Source organism: Bombus vancouverensis, chromosome 4 (assembly GCF_051014615.1).
Source record: "Bombus vancouverensis nearcticus chromosome 4, iyBomVanc1_principal, whole genome shotgun sequence".
NCBI lineage: Eukaryota > Metazoa > Arthropoda > Insecta > Hymenoptera > Apidae > Bombus > Bombus vancouverensis.
The window spans coordinates 8,449,953-8,469,931 of NC_134914.1; the positions used below are offsets into that span (position 1 = coordinate 8,449,953).

At 37.8% G+C, this 19,979-nt stretch overlaps 2 protein-coding genes across 4 annotated transcripts; one reads left to right on the forward strand and one right to left on the reverse strand.

Annotated features, from left to right (window-relative positions):
• Positions 1-1,259: 1,259 nt before the first annotated feature.
• Positions 1,260-18,117, forward strand: LOC117156757 (breast cancer anti-estrogen resistance protein 3 homolog). Of its 3 annotated transcripts, none has more exons than XM_033334070.2 (6): positions 1,260-1,524; positions 8,270-8,492; positions 13,200-13,323; positions 14,253-14,492; positions 14,909-16,376; positions 16,587-18,117. In XM_033334070.2, the coding sequence occupies exons 1-6, from the start codon at positions 1,482-1,484 to the stop codon at positions 16,916-16,918; spliced, it is 2,430 nt and encodes an 809-aa protein (XP_033189961.1). In that variant the 5' UTR covers positions 1,260-1,481; the 3' UTR covers positions 16,919-18,117. The 3 variants fall into 3 exon arrangements, with proteins under 3 accessions (XP_033189961.1, XP_076473804.1, XP_033189960.1); XM_076617689.1 differs by lacking the exon at positions 1,260-1,524 and adding an exon at positions 3,718-3,979; XM_033334069.2 differs by lacking the exon at positions 1,260-1,524 and adding an exon at positions 6,416-7,544.
• LOC117156758 (uncharacterized) lies at positions 9,251-19,512 on the reverse strand. Its single transcript, XM_076617693.1, has 3 exons — positions 19,396-19,512; positions 18,767-18,862; positions 9,251-9,834 (listed from the first exon to the last, which is right to left on the reverse strand). The coding sequence occupies exons 2-3, from the start codon at positions 18,816-18,818 to the stop codon at positions 9,578-9,580; spliced, it is 309 nt and encodes a 102-aa protein (XP_076473808.1). The 5' UTR covers positions 18,819-18,862; positions 19,396-19,512; the 3' UTR covers positions 9,251-9,577.
• Positions 19,513-19,979: the final 467 nt, after the last annotated feature.

Consider the following 19,979-nt stretch of genomic DNA (forward strand, 5'->3'; position numbering starts at 1 on the left):
AAAGGTCTAGTTTCTGTATAAAGCAGTTGTCCATATTTCAACAGAATCGTTGTACAGCTTTTTGCTATCATCGTTGATCACTCAATTCAATCTCGTTTGTCTCTCCAGTCATAGTTAATTATTTCGCGTTAAGACGATTCGTAGTATTCAGTTTATTAAGTTCTCTATATCTACAACTTCTTACTCCACGGAAAAAAAATATGTAGTTTAAGGTCTTATTTTCTATTTTTATGTATGATTTCATTTTTATTGCAAAACAGATCATATCATATATTTATACATATATACATATACCTGCAAGGACTCGAAAGTGATCTAACTAAAATTCATTTGTCCCTATTATTGATATTTAATTTCGTAATTATAGAATTTTCTATTTAAAGAAACTATCCAGTTAACAGGTTAATAGAAGCCTTGTCTAATTATAGTGAACTACATTGTTCAGAAAATAGGCCAACAGAAAAGGAAACTCCTACACTTGCCGATCATCTAACGCTTCCTTGATCATTTCTACTCTAATTTCCTTCTCCACACCGTTTCCAATCGAATTACCATTCAACCCGCATAGCTGAACCCCTCCAAAGTCTCTCGAAACGCCTGTTCCCATTTCCGCTCATCAAAAATCCTCATCTTTGCTTTTCAAGTCTCCATCAAACAAACCAAAGTAAAATAGCTATACTGGCTACTAGAAAGATAATTCGAACTGAACACGAAAAATAAATTGTTCATGTACAAAATCATCCTAAAACCCATATAGACATATGACATATAATCACAACTAACTGGATCTATTCTAACATAAAAATATTACAAAGATTTCAAGATTCGAAAGCTTGACAAAATATATGCAACGCGCCATGGTATAACGCCAACGTAATACTTAAAGTTATGTTACCTATGCCTATAGTCAAATTCGGTAAAAATTCTCTTAAAAGAACTAATCACACCAACTAAATGTACAGAACTCCCTGACAAGATAAACTGCTTCGCCTTCCATCCGAGCCCTTCCATCGATTACCCAATCTGTCTACGATAGTCTAGTCGCGTTTATTAATCAGTCAGAATAAAACCGACTCGTGTGCTCATCCTATCTCATTAAACGACTCTGCTCCCCTCTCTTCCTCTACGTTCTCTTGTTACTCTGTCTCGTTTTGTCAAACGTTTGCTCGTTCAAACGAACGAGGAACTCCATCTTCTTCCAGACCAGGCCTGCGCTCCCTCTCTCCACGAGCTGACATTCTCCTAGCGGCGGCGCTCGTTGGCTGTGTGTCGACCGACGACGATCGGAGCCAACTTCTGTGACCATCGAGGTTTCGTCCCCTCGTGTTCCGTTTCGTGGCCGGTCAGTCAGTCAGCTCGGTATCGCATTATGCTACGGTCGCAACGACGGTCGCATCCTAACCGTGGCCGAAGCCTCCTCTACGCGACGATACCAGGAATCGGTGCAACGTGAGATCCGATGGCATGCATCCACCCGGAAAATGGGGAAAACCGCCAGCAAACTAAAGTCCCGCAGAAGCCAGAGTTAGTGTCACATTCTACATTTTGTAATTTGTTTTCCTTCTGTTCCTTTGATTTGATTTTTGCAGCAATTTTTCTATTCGAAGCAGTGCTTTGTTCTTCGGCATTGAAATTTCTTCCTTCGAATCACGTGCACGTTAGTTGCGCTATACGATGTGTAAAGTCATTCGTGTTTAGTCAATTTACTGTCCTGTTTGTTTTATTTCCTCGTTTCTTTGCGTCGAAGAGTTTTTCAAATCGAAATGTGGACTTTGTTTGTACAATACAAAGCTCATGCAGGTAAAGGTACCATTTGCAAGTTATAGTGGAGGATTTTCAACGTGTTTTGAACGTGGATGAACAAATTTTTGAGTTATTAAGAAACTGTATTAGTTGTTATTGAAGTGTGTGCTTTTTCTCTCTTTTCTTTTTTTTTTTTTTTTTTGTTTGAAGGATTTGAAGGAGATTGATGATAGTGTTTTATGCGTATGCGGGAGTGGTTTGTTCGATCGGTGAAAGGAGAGTGATGAGTCGCCGTGATTCAGGGAGCACGTGCTCAATGATGGACGGTCGAGACTGATATCGGTGAGAGATCTCGTGGTCAAGCGTAAAACGGCCACGTGAAGTTACGTTTGTACATGTTTAACAACGTTTGTACCACTGAGTTTTTAATTCTTCTTTTAACTTATAATTTAGTCGAACTTATTAATTTTACTAAAAAAATCAAGAGTCTATCGTTTCGACAATAGTCTAATTAAGGTAATGATTAAAAGATCCTCTAATCTATAGAATACAATAATCAATTAGCTAACTTTCTCCGCAGAATATTATCCTCAGAATATGTATACAAATTCCTTATAATTTCTCACAAGGGTCTTCGTACACACTGGAAAAATGCTATTTTCAATGCAAAAATGTGTAAAAATAATATATATATATTTCTACATTATAGAAAGTAGGTATAATTCTTATACGAATATGTAGACAGAATAGGGAGACAAAAATATTTGTACATCTTAGTATTTTGAACTACAGGTTATGCTAATACTTTGTCAGAACTGTTTTTGTCCTTAAAACGAGTCTTGATCTTTTTAACATAAACACGCTAACTTTGGCGGCAAATTTTGATGTCACTTTATCTACATAAAAGTGCCCTTTTTGCGTATACAGAAACTTACATGAAAGACTATATGTACTAAAAAAATATCCTCTAATCCTGGCTAGAAGAAATGAGCACCGTGTTGCGTGATTAAAGCAACATTATTAGTGAAATTTTGCAAGTCGTAAGTTAACGGCGTTGATCAATTTTCTTGCAATTGTCAATTCGTTAATATAATTGTGATTAACAAATTATCATGCAAGAGAATCCAGGTCGCTTTTACTTCGAATATTAATTCAGTTATGCAACAGCTGGGACGAAAAATCGTTGGCCAAACAAACGAAACGAAACATCGCGATAAGTCACCTGGCATATCAGCGGTTTATCGTGGAGCTCCGCCTACGCAACGATCGCTTCGCGGGCTGTCGCGTTGTAAGTAAATACACGTGTAGAGAATCACGTTGGAGTTTTATTTGAAAATCGAAACTGGTACGAAGTATGCTAAACGTGGGATGTAGGTCGCACGGTAGTTCCTTCTTGCGCGGGCTGCGGCTGATAAACGCAGCTTGCACCGACCAAACGTCGAGATAAACGCGTGTCTTTAAGGACATTTAAGCGCGCGAAACGTGTAAACGGAGCACACGGGGGCAATCAGACGTTAAATAGTGGACTTGCTCGACATTTTTCGAGAACTCGGCCAATCAGATCGAGTCGACCAACGCACTAAATTTAAAATTATATACTTTCGTAAATTTTCTCCTACATTTTTTGGATTATGTTGCATCGAGGTTGTGGATTGGAATGTAATTTGAAATTTTGAAATCTCGCGATTTCTCTACGCGTCGATCGAAACTCTCGGCGACTCATTCGTCCCTGTCAGCTGTGTACAAACTGAGTCCGATTGTAATTCCCGTCGCGAGGTAAACGCGCATATAATTACGCAGCCACGAAGGAAACGGGGGAATCTCCACGCACGTTTTACGCACGTGAATAAAACTTGTTTTTTAACAGTACGCGCAAAGAATCAGCCGTGTCGAACGCTCAGTTTTCGATGACAAAGAAAAGCGCGCGTGTTCTTTCAACCGAGCTGATATAGCTAGCGTATAACGGAATTTCTTTTAACAAAGTTCTCCAAAATTCGTCTGCATTTGAATTCAAAGACTTCCGTATAAATGCGCAGACGAAAAATCGAAATATTCATGAAAGTTATAGAACGAGAAGCTTTCAACGATTTCGCGAGTAACTGGCTGTAAAAATGTACCACAAATGAAAAGAGAAATATTCTTGTTCATATTGTATACGGTACATTTGACGGTATGCAGATTTTGCAAATTTCGAACTCTCGTCGCCAATGAAACATTTATGAAGCTGCAGCAACAGGTGAATCAGTGTCATTCAGTCAATTTGTTGATCAAGTTAAATATGATATATGTGTATTAAACTTCCGTGAAACACTTAATTTCTATAATATTCTCTCTCGATATTTTCACAGATGTGAATCCAATAAGAATAAAAAGTGACAAGTTTATCAAAATTTATTCAATCAATTGAATATAATTATCCGATAAATATCGCTCAAACGCCGAACAAAAAGTAATGAATTTATTTAAATTAAATCAAATCTGAAATGTCCAGAAAAAGATTATCTTTCATCCAATGTTCGACACATCGTCAAAAATCCAAGCAAAACATAACAGATCTATTTAAATCAAGCATCAAGCATAAAATCGGCAAAAATATTCCCGTCGTTTGTTCGTTTCGTTCGTGCTCGGTAAAGCTACCTAATCGCGACTTTTTCGGTCGATAATGGTTCTCCAAACGTTGCATAGTTATCTCGATAAGCGGTTGGCTTATCAGTGTCGCCAGGTATGATGTCGGTGAGCAAGCGAGCGAGCGAATAAGCGGGCGGCGCAAAACACACCTGCATTCCAGCGGCAGTGTTTTTCGAACACGACCAGCCTCGCTCTTCTCCTTTTTTCTCGACTGTCCAGGCTCTCCTTTTTCCTCGTATGTCCTAGGTTCTCCTGGCGGCTCGAGAACTCCCACCACGGCTACCCTCCAATTTTCTTTCTCAAGCACACCGTGAAATTTTCAGGAAGACTTAAAACTTCACGGGTGGCCAGAGAAAATGTGTAGAATAGAGTAGAGTTCGTGCCAGTCGAGAGAAGAGTGAAAGCGTAAATGTAGTGTTTAGAATAGCTTTTATGGTCTTCCACGAATGTCTTCGTTCTGTAAAATCCTATGAAAAGGCTATTTTCATGCAAAGTCGTATCCTCGTGTAATATTACGTGTCGTATCTTCGTGTTCATTTATTAACGCATGAAACAATAATTATTTTATATTACAAACGCAGTACTTTATGAGAATATTCGAAAGAAGAAAAAGATTGTGTTTGTGCAGTCCTGTTATTTCTCAGAGAGATATATAGATCATGCCAATATTTTATGAGAATTTATATTTTTAAAGCGAAGCTGTTAATTGGCATAAAACACGCTAACTTTGCTGCGAAAGATGTGCAATTTTATTTAATAAAGATACTTAAGTTAGAAAATATAGTTAAAAGAAAAGGATTAAAGAGAAAAAAGATGAAGTTTGATTTTTTTTATAGCTGAAAAAGACACGAATAGTTTGTCAATAAGAGTAAAAAAAATGGCGCGTTGAAAGATTCTCCTCTTCTTTTGTGATTGGTTTTTTGACGAATTATGGATAAGAGTACATTAAGGTCGATTATGCAGATCTACCGATTGAAAGGAAACGATAAACGTGCATATTCTTGCAATGAATGGACCATTGTCCCCGTCGGCGTTGATCTATCGCTGACATTTCGAGCCCGAAGAATTTTTAGTCACGTCTCCTCTTATCACGATCGAATGATGCATGTCTGTTACTATGAAATTTAACGATTCGTCAATTTATTTTATTATGCGAAATTCTACTATTTCGTATGCAAACATTGGAATTTTTATATTAAACGTCGGATAGTCATTTCAACAGCTCATGCATACGTAAATGAATGAACATTTGCGATGAAAACATCTGTGTTGCAAATCAGCAAAAAATGATGAAGAGATAAAAATACTTAAAAATGCTTAATAAATGTATTTCTTCATCCTCATTTCAAAACTCTTGGCAATAATTTCAAATGTATACACGGTTAAAAGTTTTAACACAAAACTTCCATCTCATCAAAATTAAAGATAACATCCGTAGTCGATGGTAGGCAGTAAAAATATTTTTCAAATATACCAAGTTGATGCGTATGAAAATATTGTTTGTGTGACCTTTGAATTTGGTGAACCAATATTACTCATCAAAATTTTATTCTACTTCAACAAATATGCACCAGTTTAATAACGAAAGAAGAAACTACTCGCAAAATCTTCTATATGTATCTCAATCTACTGGTCCTTCCCACGAGCGAAGGAAACTTTGTTACGTGCAGCTGGTGCTCGAACCGTGTTCCTGAAAATAGAGCGGAACGGTTGTTTGGAAATGCTCTGAAACAGGTACACTTTCGTGGCGAAGAATGCATTCCGAGTCACGCAACTGCCGTACAATTCGCTACTCAGCACTCTTTCTCTTTTTCTTTTAAATCGTCCAATGTAGCGGAAAACGAGAAAACGAAGACGAGGAGAAGCATCTTTGCTTGTCTAGAAATACCCGGCGAAAAATCGCGAAGTTTAACGGGGGAACATGGTCTCGTATCCGCGACTGGAAAGGCTCGAGAACAGGTTTATATCCGCGCGTGTGAAGGCGAGCGAAGATAAACGAATCGAAGCGAAAGTGAGCCGAACACTTCAGTTTCTGACCAACTGTTCTAAGGATCCACGTATGATCCGCTTGTCAGATGTGGGTACGAGTGAATAAAAACGTAATACCTGGCGTGTACCGCGTATAAAACGATTTTCAAATCGGAATCATTAAATCGATGATGAACAATCGAGGAAGATTCCACGACTTCGATAACGAGCGCGGTTGTTTCGTGGCTGCACCTGCGATCGCGTTCTCCGTGAACACGATGCATTGATCCGGTCAGAATTCCAGAGAAGGACGAGCCCAGTTGTACTGAGCAACATTTTCCGAAAGTGATACTGATCCTAGCATACGTTTCATTTATGATTGAAACGGAACGACACATTTTTTGATTTTTGGGGTTAATGAACGACAGGTGGATTGATCATAGTGTAAAATGTAAAGTGAATGGTTTGATCGTTTGAGGTGGGACTGAGACCAGAGGAGGGGTTGTATAGTGAAAAGTGCATATGCAGTGGAGGATGTAATCTATGCAAGGGAGAGATGAGACTTTGATTTCAATCATATAAAGATAGAAGGAATGGTAATACCAATTATGAGAGCAGGTGCAAGAAGCTCCTATCTCGACAAATAAAACTGAGATCAGAGTCGGGAAACTCATTAAAACATCCCAAAAGCATCTTTCGCAACAGGACTCGTTAAAGTGCTCATATTCATACATAATTTCCTATATCTTTTTGTTCTGTATCAATTACAATAAAAACTTCAATTCCACGAAGATTTAAGAAAATAGTAGTTACCTAATAAAGAAATTCCTAGATAAAATTCCTTGATAGGACGACTACGATCATAGCCTGCCTTGTTGAGAGGCGAAAGGGAAACCCCGATAAAGACATTAACTGCACCGATCGTTTGTACACGAAACCCGATGAAACCATTTGACGTAATCGCGATGGAGGGGCGTTGGCATCTCTGTTGGCGATAGCAAATCGCGAGCGAGTGGTTTTAAACGCTATCATTCGTCCAAGTGATTTGCACACTGACCACACGGCCAAAGTTATTGATTACAAATAAATAACAAACAAAAGTGAGTGACATAAACGTGAGCTGATAAGATTCGTCCACGAGTAAGTGGCACGGATAGCGATGATCGTAAGCGACAAGGATCGCGCGCGGAAAAGTACCGGCATGCGTGAGTATTAGAGACGAAGGATTCGAACTTCAGATTAACAAGTTTTTCTTAAATTACCTATGTATCGGCAAATGTATGGGCAATTTGTCGTTCGTATGATCGATGAGTTAGAAATTTCTTTGCATAGAGATCTTTACGGGTTCTCGATGAAAAACAAAGCGATTCGATTTGCTCTCTATAAGGAACGAGCTAATTTGTATTCTTGATGGAATGATAGATTATAATGAGACTAGGTACAGCAAGCAAATGAGAACGTTATGGAATATGAATCACTAAGAAATGTGTAATAGATGTGAGCGCAAGTTGGAAGTGATGTTTCTTTCGTCGAGGTTGATTGTTCTTTTTTCGAGTTACTAAGCTTTGTAAGGGAAAGTATAGCAAATGACCTTGCTCGATAATTTGACAGAATTGGTTTTCTGATAGTAATAGGATTACTGAGATGCAAGAGAAGATTCGGCGAAATAGCTTGTTCTTCATATCGAAGCTATAGTGTTCTTCTATAAAGATGTACAGTTCTATAATCTTCTTTCTTCTTGATATTGATATGTGATATATAATAATTTAATTAAAATGTGTATATATTAATAACATTTCATCTAAAATCACTTTGAAAAAATTTTAAAGAAGATTCCAATTTTTTCGGATGATTCTCGACGAAAGTTAAGAGTTTGTTTATTTCTGAAAACACAACTGCATGTAATAACACACTTTTCGATAATCTTCAGGCATAGCATGGAGCTTCCGGTTTCCATCTATGGGCACCCTACAAAACCTAGGCGCCAGTGGCCGTCGTCGAAAGAGAAACGGCATATCATCTTCAACCTCTTGTAAGGAACTCCATCAGAAGCGACACACGATCCACCTACAGCCGGAAGCAATTATTCATAAGGAGCCATCATTCATTGTGACACCACCGTCGCCGGAAGATCCGACCGAGGAGAACAGAAGGTAACTCGAGTGGTGTGTTAACTAACCATAAACTAAACACTCTATTCGATAAAACGACTACTTGAAATCAATGTTATGTACATATACGCTCATATATGGCTTAATTTAAATTAAAATTCCCGGTTATTTCGTAAATTGTTCAATTTAGTTGAATTTTATGCATATATTTATATTACTTACCCAATTCTGAATTTTTAATAATCCATAATTTCGAAGAGTAATATCTTCAAGTTTATCAATCTACGTCCCATAGATCTTTAGATTCCTTCTAATTCATAACCTTATACTGATTTGTATGCTTAACACGTTAAGTGTCACACCAGTTTCACAATGTTTGGCCGTGGCGCCACGATGATTTTTTTATTATGCAATACATATAATGTTGAAATATTACATACAGGAGATATGATACGGTGTATAATCATCATTAATGAATTTATCTCACTGAGGTCATCGATGACCCCCATGGCGCTCTAGTGCAATTTCGCTCGATATACTTATCCTCAACGATTATCAATTATCTCATATTGTTTCTTCGAATTGTTAAATAATTGTTCTGTGTTGTTACGTCGCGGGTTGTACCATAAACCTACCTAAGGTCAAGGACCTTAAATGCCATTAAACATCTTTCAAGTCGAAACGTTCCTTAGGGTTATTGTTCATTAAGATAAAACATGGAAAAAGCGGATTTTTCCCATGTTCAACGGCCACTGGTGGGGACGCACATAATAGATCTATATTTCATGTACAAATAAAACTATTTTTATATGTTTTATATTGCATTAATTTCGTCACACATTGTAGTAACGATGGTAATAATAAAAAAATGTATAACTATTGACATTTGTTCAAATTATGTATTTCTAACAATCTCGGTGCGCCGGTCACCGGTGACCCCCATGGCATTCAACGTGTTGACGATAACCAACATTGAAAATGTATACTTTCAACGCAACTAATCTCCCAAGTTTCAAGTTTCACATATATACATATGTTAAAATAACATGGGTTCGAAGAACCCTAAAAAGACCCGAAGGACTTTTCAAAAGGATTCGAGTCGAAATTCTCGCGTTATAAGTTATGAATTAGTCTGTTGGAGGTACACCGAGGATACCGGTACGGGAGCATAATAGAGCCGGCAGGTCCTGAACCGGTTTTCCTCGATCTTTGCCTTTCAAAGTGATGTCCTCCCTCGGCCGGTCGGGAATCCCATAGCGGAAAGACAGCACAATGGGGGAAACTATAAACGTTCCAGCGATACTTGTAGCTGTTTCGTAATCCCTTCGGAAATCTGTGCGACAGCACATCGACCGATCCTTGTCCCGTTCATGTCGAGATTTATCTGAACATTGCATCGTTGAAAACTATAAGAACTGGCATTTCGATCGTTAATGACTTCATAGCTTGACCGATATGAATTTCAATAAGTTAAACGCAGCGTTAAATCGAGCGTGGTTAACGGAGTGTAAAGTGACGTTGGAAATTGATTCATTTTACGCTATGTTGAGCAGGGATTGAGTATGATGATGCTAATGATCGGTATAATTAAGGTACGGTAGCGCCTCCATGTTGCAGGGAAATCGTAAAATCGGTCAAGCGACGAAGTTATAATAGAGCATGCCGATGAACGAATTGACCGAAACTTGAGTAAATTGCAAAATTTCATCATAAATCATTATGTCATCACGTTAAATTTAGTTCAATCGGCCTCCATGTTGCAGGGAAGTCGTAAAATCGGTGAAGCGACGAAGTTATGATAGAGCATGCCGATGAACGAATTGACCGAAACTTGAGTAAATTGCAAAATTTCATCATAAATCATTATGTCATCACGTTAAATTTAGTTCAATCGTGTACTTAAGTTCATAGGTATCATCTTGTGCTCTTTACACTGACTTTTTTTCATTGCTGAAAACCTCTTCTGCGGTAACTTTGCTGCTACTTCTTTTTCTACGATATATCATTTTATTTCTTTTCTTATTTCTTTCTTTTTTAGATTCTTTATACTGCTTTGTCTATTACCAAGATAGAACGTTCAGATGTCAGAGAAAAGATTTTTATCCGAATGATTCCTACAGATTCACAGAAAATAATTCGCTCAAACTAAGAAGTTCATCTAGTCGATTAACTTACGAAAATTACTGGTGGTTTCAATGAATGAGTACTTTCATAGATCTTCTGCGAGTTTCTATGAACATGATGGGGAGGATTATGGGTAAAACCAGGAGCAGTGTTACACAGAACGATGCGCATGCGTGCACTTTCGCGCGAATCGCTGATAACGCGAGTAAAGTTCTGTCGCGTTGACATTATAGCTAGGGACGATAAGAAACGCTGCATACTTCTGCGAAACGTATCCCTCTCGTCTACGTGTAATTCCAGTTGAAAATTGTTTTCGTCACGCAATCAGTTGCAGTTCGAAACGGTAGACTGTTAGACTCAAAATGTAACAACTGGCGCGTACGAAACAGTAGAAAAGAAATAACATTCTATAAGTTATCCGAGACAAATTTTTATATATAATTCTTAATCTTCGTATTTTGACTATAATTTTTCATAAAAAATTAGATATAACATCCCGATTCATCTGAATAAGCTGTTATTTTAAAATTTAATACCTGATAACAGTAAAATTCTGTAAGGAATTTAGAAAGATAAGAAAAAAAAACTGACGAAAATCATCCTAGTGTGATCGATTGACCTTGATGGCATGTATTTATGATAAAAATGACAAGATTTTTAAATAAACGCATGTGTGCTATGTTTCGCGCATGCTATGTTTATAAGTTTATACAAATGCTTCAGTCCTTATCGCGAAAAGAATAAGAAGAAAAAAGGATACTATCAAACAGTACGCTATACGCAATTTTTTCAATCGCACAATAGAATCACGCGTCAAATGATATCAGACGCGTATAAAATAAATTGTGATAATTTAATTCGAAAAAAAGATGTTAAATCATAGCTTGATACCTATGTAGGATAGTCCATAGAAATAGATCTAACAGATATAATATTTGTATCCATTCAAAAGGCGGCGTCCACATGTTGCACCACGTGTAACCAAATAATCTCGTATATTTAGAACATATTGGGGCGCTCGGTTAAATTTGTTTTTTTATTCGTAAGTAGGGTGACGTAGAAAAATATGCATCTGTCGTTACAAGTGGAATCATCGTTTGTTACTGTTTACCAAGAAACATTCCCCTACTCTTAAATCAGACAGATCTATAACCCCATAAACTGATTTATATTATTGGCGTAATCATTTTAATTTACTAACAACTCTTATTCTTAATTTCATTAATTAACAGTCACGTGGACTATTATCAAACGGACCTGATACTGTCGTAGACCTGAGACAGTACTCTCGCGCCCTTACATCGATCACCGAACGATGCACTGCCTTTCCAAGCTCAGTACGAACGAAACAAATGCACAGATGCGTTTTATTACACTTATCGAGCGCCCCTATTTCACGCAGGCGCGCCAGGCCCCCATATGCAACACCCTGTTCCTGAACAGATCAATAACTTTCGCGTGTATCAACTAGGCCTAACGTGGTATCGCGATAACGTTGAATTTCTCCATTGACATCAACGAAAGCCTCGAAAATCGAGAGAATATCTCGCGCTCGAGTTCATCGATCGAACGACCGGTGTCAACTCGAATGTTGAAAGGCACTCGAGAACGGAGAAAACGCAGGCGTGGGTGAGAACGCGATGAGACACCATGGGTACGCAGTAACGTACTTAGCATATTAAAAATGCAATAAAACGCACCGTTGAATCGTTTAAAACTAAACTTGGCTTCTTTGAATCATCTTCATCAATCGATCATCCTAATAAATCCTTCGATCGTCGTATACTATAATCGAGTACTATTTTTACTTTAGCTGTTTCTAAGAGATAGCTGTCTATTATTTTGAACTCTTGACAGTTTTCTAATCTGAAGAGGTCAAGATTAATTTACAGTAAATCTAAATAGATGTATCTAAGTAGATCTTAGTTTCTTTGAAGTGTTTGTTAAGTTAATTATAAAATTTTATCGGTCGGGCATATAAATGCTATCTTTGCTCATTTTCGTAGCTGAAATATAACGTATGTAACATGAAATTAACGAAATTCTATGTATACAAGAAAATAATGAATTTTAATTTGAATAAAACAAGTTTTACAACGAATTTAATTAACGAAAATTAACGAATAATAAAAGCACAATAATAGTACGTTAATCCACGATGTTTCAATGATCGCAGAAGAAAACAAGAAAAGGATGAATTTTAATAGGTTTCCAGCCAAACGAGATCGCAGCATCTATAGGGAAGGAAGAAAAATATTTTCCTTGGCTAGAACGACGGCCGAGTCGAATTCGTCTCCACGTCGTTCTATTAATATCTCACGGGGCGCCCCTCTGATCCTCCAAAAATACGGCCCTGCTCCCGTCGTGGCTTTCCACGCACATAGTTCAGTGGGGTGCGCGCGCTCGGCCCGAGAGCCGTGTGGCCAAACCCTGTCTTTACGATTTCTCGCGGCATCAAAAGAAAATTCTTTGCGCGCGATCACGTTCGTGGAACGCACCGTGTGTTCTTTCACCTTCGACGAGAGGGAAGGTTAAAAGAAACAAGTTGAAAGGAAAAAGGGTTGGAGAGATGCACCGAGGCGAAATGTGAACGATCCACGGTGTAAAGTTGCTTTTTCGACGCAGGTCGTCGGAGGTAAAGGTCGAGGAGGCGGAGGAGGAGGTGGCGAACGGAAGGGAGGACTGCGACGCGTGCGAATCCGCTGCGAAAAGGGTTGACAACAGTAACGACTATTCCAATCTACCAATGGTAAGTGTGTCATTTATTATAGGAAACGTTTCAGATTCGAAGAATTCGGCGGAAAAGCGTGGAATCTGTGATAATAGGCGTTAATAGACGGAAAAGTTGTTGATACGCAAGACGGTTCGTTCAGTGACACCACTCCCCAGTGAGATATAGATTTGTGAAAATTTTAAAGTTTGAATAAATCATTTTTAATAATTCTCTGATACTGATGATGAGTTTTATACCTAATTTATATTTTTATACGCGAGTCGTGTTTACATAAAAGTAGTAAGTTTGTAGTATTGAACAAAATAATCACATAGTGGATATTTTATGTTGAACAGAGGTTCGTTTAGAATATTTTTAGAAATGATCAAACTAACGAAGCTCGATCTTGATCGAAGTATGACAATGAAAAGTGACAGACTCGTCGAAGAAATTTGATGATTGATTCGTTGACGCTACTGACTCGATGATTCAACTTTCACGCGTGACACTCTACTCCAAACCGTTGATAAGTTGTACGCATGAACGCTAACTTCGTTGATCCCTTTATGGAGCGAGTACTCAAGGCTATTCTTGTTAAGCCAATCTTGCGGTCTCGTACCGTCCAGACATTTCTTCGTTGATTGTGGCTATATGTAGCTTATCTTATGCGAAAAGTCGTTTGATAGAAATAGTAAAAATACTCATATGCCCACGCTGTATCAAATTAAAATACTAGTATAAGGTAAAGAAATTTAAGAATTATAAAAAGAGTAAGAAGCAAATGCTTAAGATTATATGTAGAAACGTCAAACTATATAAAAAAAATAAAATCTTCAGGTCATTAATATTGAAAAAATGCTAATTCCACGGGTCTTCTTGAATTTCTAATGCCTGAAACTCTATAGTCCTAAACTATGTTCGGGAACCTCTCATTTAAAATTCACATTCTCGCTTATCTGATTTAGGATCCACCCGAGGAGTCGACTCGAAAACTTCTGGAGCGAGAACTTCGACTTCTGGATCCCAGAGATTTAAGATCGCACGCTTGGTATCATGGTAGTACTCTTCGAGGTGGTCGAAAGGGCGCTGAAGCGGAAGTACCGAACGACGGTGACTTCCTGGTCCGGGATTGTGCCTCCCAGCCCGGAAACTACGTCCTTACGGTCCGATGGAAAGGCCAACCCCTTCATTTCGTCATCAACAGGGTGAGTTTTTCTGAAGACTATCGCATTCTTTATGTAATCTTTGCTTTTAAGCAGTAGTTTTTAATTTTAGTTTTTGTTTTCCAAACTTCTTCCAGCAAGCGTTCTGTAATTTCCTATTAATTAGTGTTCCGATATAATCAACCGTTTCTTTAATCAGTATTCTGATAATCAAGTTTCTACTGTATTTAAAACCAAAGATTTCTAAATTTTACTTTGAAAAGGAAATCCCATAAATGTTTATAGACTTACAGTTTTGTATATTTACACATTAGCTTTATTCGCTTTTCCATCCTGTATCTGTGAATATAATAAGAGAACTTCACGTTTTGATAATTGAGTTTTTACTATACTTTTCTCACCATTATCGAGAAGCTAAATAATCACTATCGATAAACTAAAGGCCTCTATACTAACAGGTAGTAATTCAGCCAGAGACAGTCTACGAAAGGGCCCAATACCAGTTCGAGGACGAAGCGTTTGACACGGTAGCCGATCTGATAACTTTCTACGTGGGCAGCGGCCGTCCGATAAGTCAAGCGAGTGGCGCTCGCATAATCACTCCAAAACCAAGATGCGTTCCTCTAACCTGCGTAGCAGGACCAACAAACAGCCAACACTGTTCTAGCCCTTCCTCCTCGTCCCTATCGACCGGATCTCCGCCTCGCCTACCTCGAAAACAACAACGAAGTCACTCTCTAACCGCTCAACATCATCCATCTGATCAACACGATAGTCGTCAAACATCGAATCAACAAGCAGCACCCCATGGACCGGTCCAATCGAGCACTCTACCACGAGTTCCACCTATTCAGAACCAACCACCATCGTGTTCCTTATCTCTGGGTCGTCAGAAGATCACCAGGGTGACTTCCGACCCGGCCCTCCAACAACAGCAACAGCCAACTCTTCAACCATCAAGTTTGAATCATCAAAATTCACATGGTACCGCCCCGCCAAAGCCACCGAGGCTGCCATACGCCCCTAATCACCAGCATCACGCTCATCACCATCATCATCATCACCATCACCATCATCAAGGTTACCAAGCGTCAGGAAGCGACAGCGGAAACGGATCTGGAGACAGTGAGTTCGAAACGAACAATTCAGGCGGCGCCAGTAATCCGTCTTCCTCTGCTCCTATCAAAGGAGTCGTGATTAGAAGTCATTATAACACCAGTAATGATGGTACCAATGGGAACAATGGCAACGAGTATGAATTATCCGCAGAAGAGCAGCTAGTTGTGGCTGCACCGTCTTTAGAAATCACGACAGCTTTGGATATCGAAGGATTTACGACCCTGTTATTGCCAGCTGGCGAGCATAGACCTCTAGATCCTACAGCTTTAAGAGGAGTGTCTGGAATGTTGCACGACTCGGCACCAAGAGTCTTGGCGTCTCATCTAACGAAGATCGACCTGGAATTGGCTCTTCAACCTGGATCTGGGAATAGAAATGGGCTGAGTGGTATCGAATTAGCCACTCTGCCGCATGGTCGACAAGCCAGGATGGATTTGATCGAAAGATCCGAGTGTCTGAAACTTGTGGTGGCAGTGACTGTGCTGGCTGGAGCCACTGCCATCGAAAGAGCAGCTACGATCAGCAAGTGGATCAAAGTCGCCATAGATACGAAGACAGCTCTGGGGAATTTGTATGGATTCTGTGGCGTGATGCTTGGTCTGTGTCTGCCTCAGATACAGAGGTTGGCGAACACGTGGCATTTGTTGAGACAGAAACATACCGACGAAGCTTTTAATTTTGAAGCGAAGCTCAGGCCTACGCTTCGTGCTATGAACGAGTGCACGAACCCACAGGCACCGAATACTACGCTCCCACATCTGTTGCCCATCGCTTTGCTCGGTGAACGAGGTCCTGAAGATATTCTTGGTGCGTTGAATAAAGTTTCTCTTGCTTTAATGGTAGATCTTCGATTCGAATTTAACTTGACACTGAATCCTAAAAAAAATCGTTTATAAAAATTAATTTTTATTAATTTGAATTTTATTATAGGAAGAATATATTTTTGCTAGTATTGGCCACCTAAACTAAAATTTAACATCGGATGCGTAATAAAATTTGAATCGTATCGTTTTTTAGGGACCGTAGCCCCATCAGGTCTAGCAGCGGCAATTCTATCGCCTTGGGAGAATTCAGCCCCAGACTGTGGCCTATCCATCGTTTGGTCTCACTTGGAATCAGCTCGAAAAATGGCAGAGAATCTCCCATTATTCCGTAGAAACGCGGAGATCGTTCTCGAGGGCTCGAGAAGCGACGAGTTACTATCTGACGCGTTTCGAACGGAATTTCATATAAAATTCCTGTGGGGAAGCCGAGGGGCCACCGTAGCACCGGAAGAGAGGCATTTAAAATTCACGCAAGTGTTAGACGCGATGTTCGACAAGTGTTCATCGACGGAAGTGGCGGCCTAAACGCGATCAAAGGAGAATATTATAAATAGAAGTTCGATTTATCTTGACGTTACTCGACGTTTTTAAATGAACATTTTTCTCGCGAGAACGAGACAAGCATAAGAAACAAGGGACCCGAACATATTTGCGTTCGACTTGCGTTCTAGGTGTAAATTATGATTCTGTAATTATGTAATTAAGTGATTGTAGTTAATTGTACTTTCGTAGGGTTTAGTATTTTATTTAAAAAGATTCACGATTGTGTGGTCGAATGTACTGTTAGTTGACTATGCGTTAGAACTTTTTGAAATGTATGGCAAGGTAGGATTATTTGAATCGGTAGAATATTTCGATGAAATTAAACAGTTCATCTTATAACTTATTAAATTCAGTTATGAACAATTTTTTCGCGATCGACATTTTAAGATAGACTGCTTGATTCGTTGTTAGTAGCCTGATGAACAACGAAATTATATGATATACATTGACGCTCGATCATAGTTTTCGAGAAGGAATAAGTTCTACTCATCAAAAGCTAAGAAGTTTGTTTAATTAACGTTAATATTACTTAATTATAACCGTCATAGTAATTCAGTAGCGCATATATATTTTTGTAAATTATTTTATTATTCGTTTTATTAGTTCTTGTATAATACCTTTTCGCTGATTCAAATAATCCTAGCTTATCCTGCCATATCCGTTATCGAGCCGTTTCCTCGCGATTCTCGCAATTTTTTGAATTGTTTCTTCAAACGAGATCGCAAATCGTAATTGTAACTCGTGCAACGTGATTTTTCCATCGTGGCGAATGACATTTTTTGTAAAAGAAGAAATAAAAAACAACGAAATAATAGGTGTTTTGCGATAATAATTCGCCTCGATGGTGGAATTGTATCTCTAAGGAACAAAAAAATCAAAAGCAAATAGCATTAACCTGACTTGGACGTATAGTATATCGCAGATGTAATGATAAAACGTGTCGTATTTAGCGCAATAACGATTCCCGAGAATGTTTAACGATCCTTTTATTATTAACAGAAAAACCGTATTTAACGTCTTGGAAGAAAAGTGGGCGACGAGAGATATGATAATCAAATCGAGTTGAACTTATCGTGTACTTAACGCTCTAACCGATCCTATTATTACTCGACCGATTATACGTTGTAAATGTTGTTCACGTTTGTTCACATTTAATAATATATACGGAGAATGAAAATCAACTTTGCCTTTCAATTCACCCCCTCTCCCCTCCTGTCGATTTTTGATATATCTTCTACAAAGATATTATAATATTCATATGTGAATTGTGAAACTGATATTAAAACTTTCTCTTTATTTTGCACAAAATACGAGAGGAAAGATTATTTTTACCGAAGAATAGAGATTCAAATACACATAAGGCTTCATAAATATTCAAAAATGCTTGTAAAAAGTAAAAAATCCGTAAGTAAATATGTCCGAGGGCGGTATTTTAACATGGCACTTCGTAAAAGCCGCGTCTAGTGTCATCTAGTCTTGAACTGAGAGACATCTGAACGTATCTGCTATTGTGACTTCAGCGCGAAGAGATAAAACAATTTGTTGACTAAAATTCAATGACGATTTACTACAAAAAATTCGCGATTAAAATGTAATGAAATGTAAAGGTTTGTTCCAGTTTTATGTTTAGATATAATAAAGTTTGGTGAGTCTACATTAAATTCAACAGTTAACTAGGAATTTATTAAAGATAAATTAATCAAGGATTTATTCTTTAATATGGAGTAAAATAAAAAGAAAATAGTTTAACATGACCAAATTAAGAAATGGTTTCTTTAACTTTTTTAGTTTTATCTTACAATTACTATTATCTAAAAGTCAAATACATACCAAATCTGCATGCAAACTCGTCGAATTGACCACTGATTACCATAGCGTCCATAAATTCCTATTCCTTGGAAGTGATTTGTATAATCAACAAATGATCTGCATAAAAAGAAAACCAAAGATTTAAAATAATTGTATAAAACTAAAAGCAATTGCATTAAAGAAAGCAGTAATCAAATTCGAAATCTATCTCGAAAGTTTGTAATATAAACCATGATCATATCGACAGGTTTCGACACTCATACTGAAAGCATAGAAAAGATCGTCTGGAATTTTGAGTCACGAAAAATCAACATAGAAGACACAAAGCTTCATATTCTACGCATGTGACATGCTATGAATATTTCAAACAAAGGCAGAGACATTCTACTCGTTCCCTTCTATCTCGTAAGAACGAAAACTTTGTTGTTTTTCATATTGACTTTTCATGACTCAATTTTCGGACGATTTCCCTAACGAATATCGAGACCTATTTATATGATCGCGATATAAATTACCAGAATCTTTAACAGTTACATACGTGACCAACAAAAAAAAGAAAAACTACCAAAGCTAGTTCAAAACTACTTACTATCGATACAATAAGACACTATTACATAACTATACATTAGTTAAATGAAGCTAATAGTAACCTGTAAATAAAGTAGAAATACGACGCAGTTGAAATTACACACGTCAGGGTGGTACGTCCTTACGCTACGACGCCTGACGACTTTCGACACTAGAATGACGTTATACGCAGCAGATTCCCTCGCAAATTCCTGATTGGTTGAAGCGTAGCATTTCGTTATCCAATCAAAGCCGCGCACAAAATTAAGATATTATATAACATAAAATCTTCTCGTAAAGTCATTATTTTTCCATTTTTGCTCCGATAATATTAATCATATTCAATCAATAATTAAATACAGTGAATATAGTGTTTCTTTCTGATTAAATGAAAGAAAACAAGTTTTAGTTAGAATATAAGAAAACAGAATTAATATTGGATAGCGATCGTGTCTATAAAGTATAACAAATACTGAATATAATTCAATGAATAGTACTACAACAATATTAAATAATTAATATACATAAATTGATGTTATGAATATATTATTTAGTTTTATTTTTAGTATTTACATAGGTAATTCACAGTTTAATGCTTGGTTGAGTTTGTTGAAATGAGGATGTTACTGAATAGATATTTGATGTTTATTAAAATGTTATTTAGGTA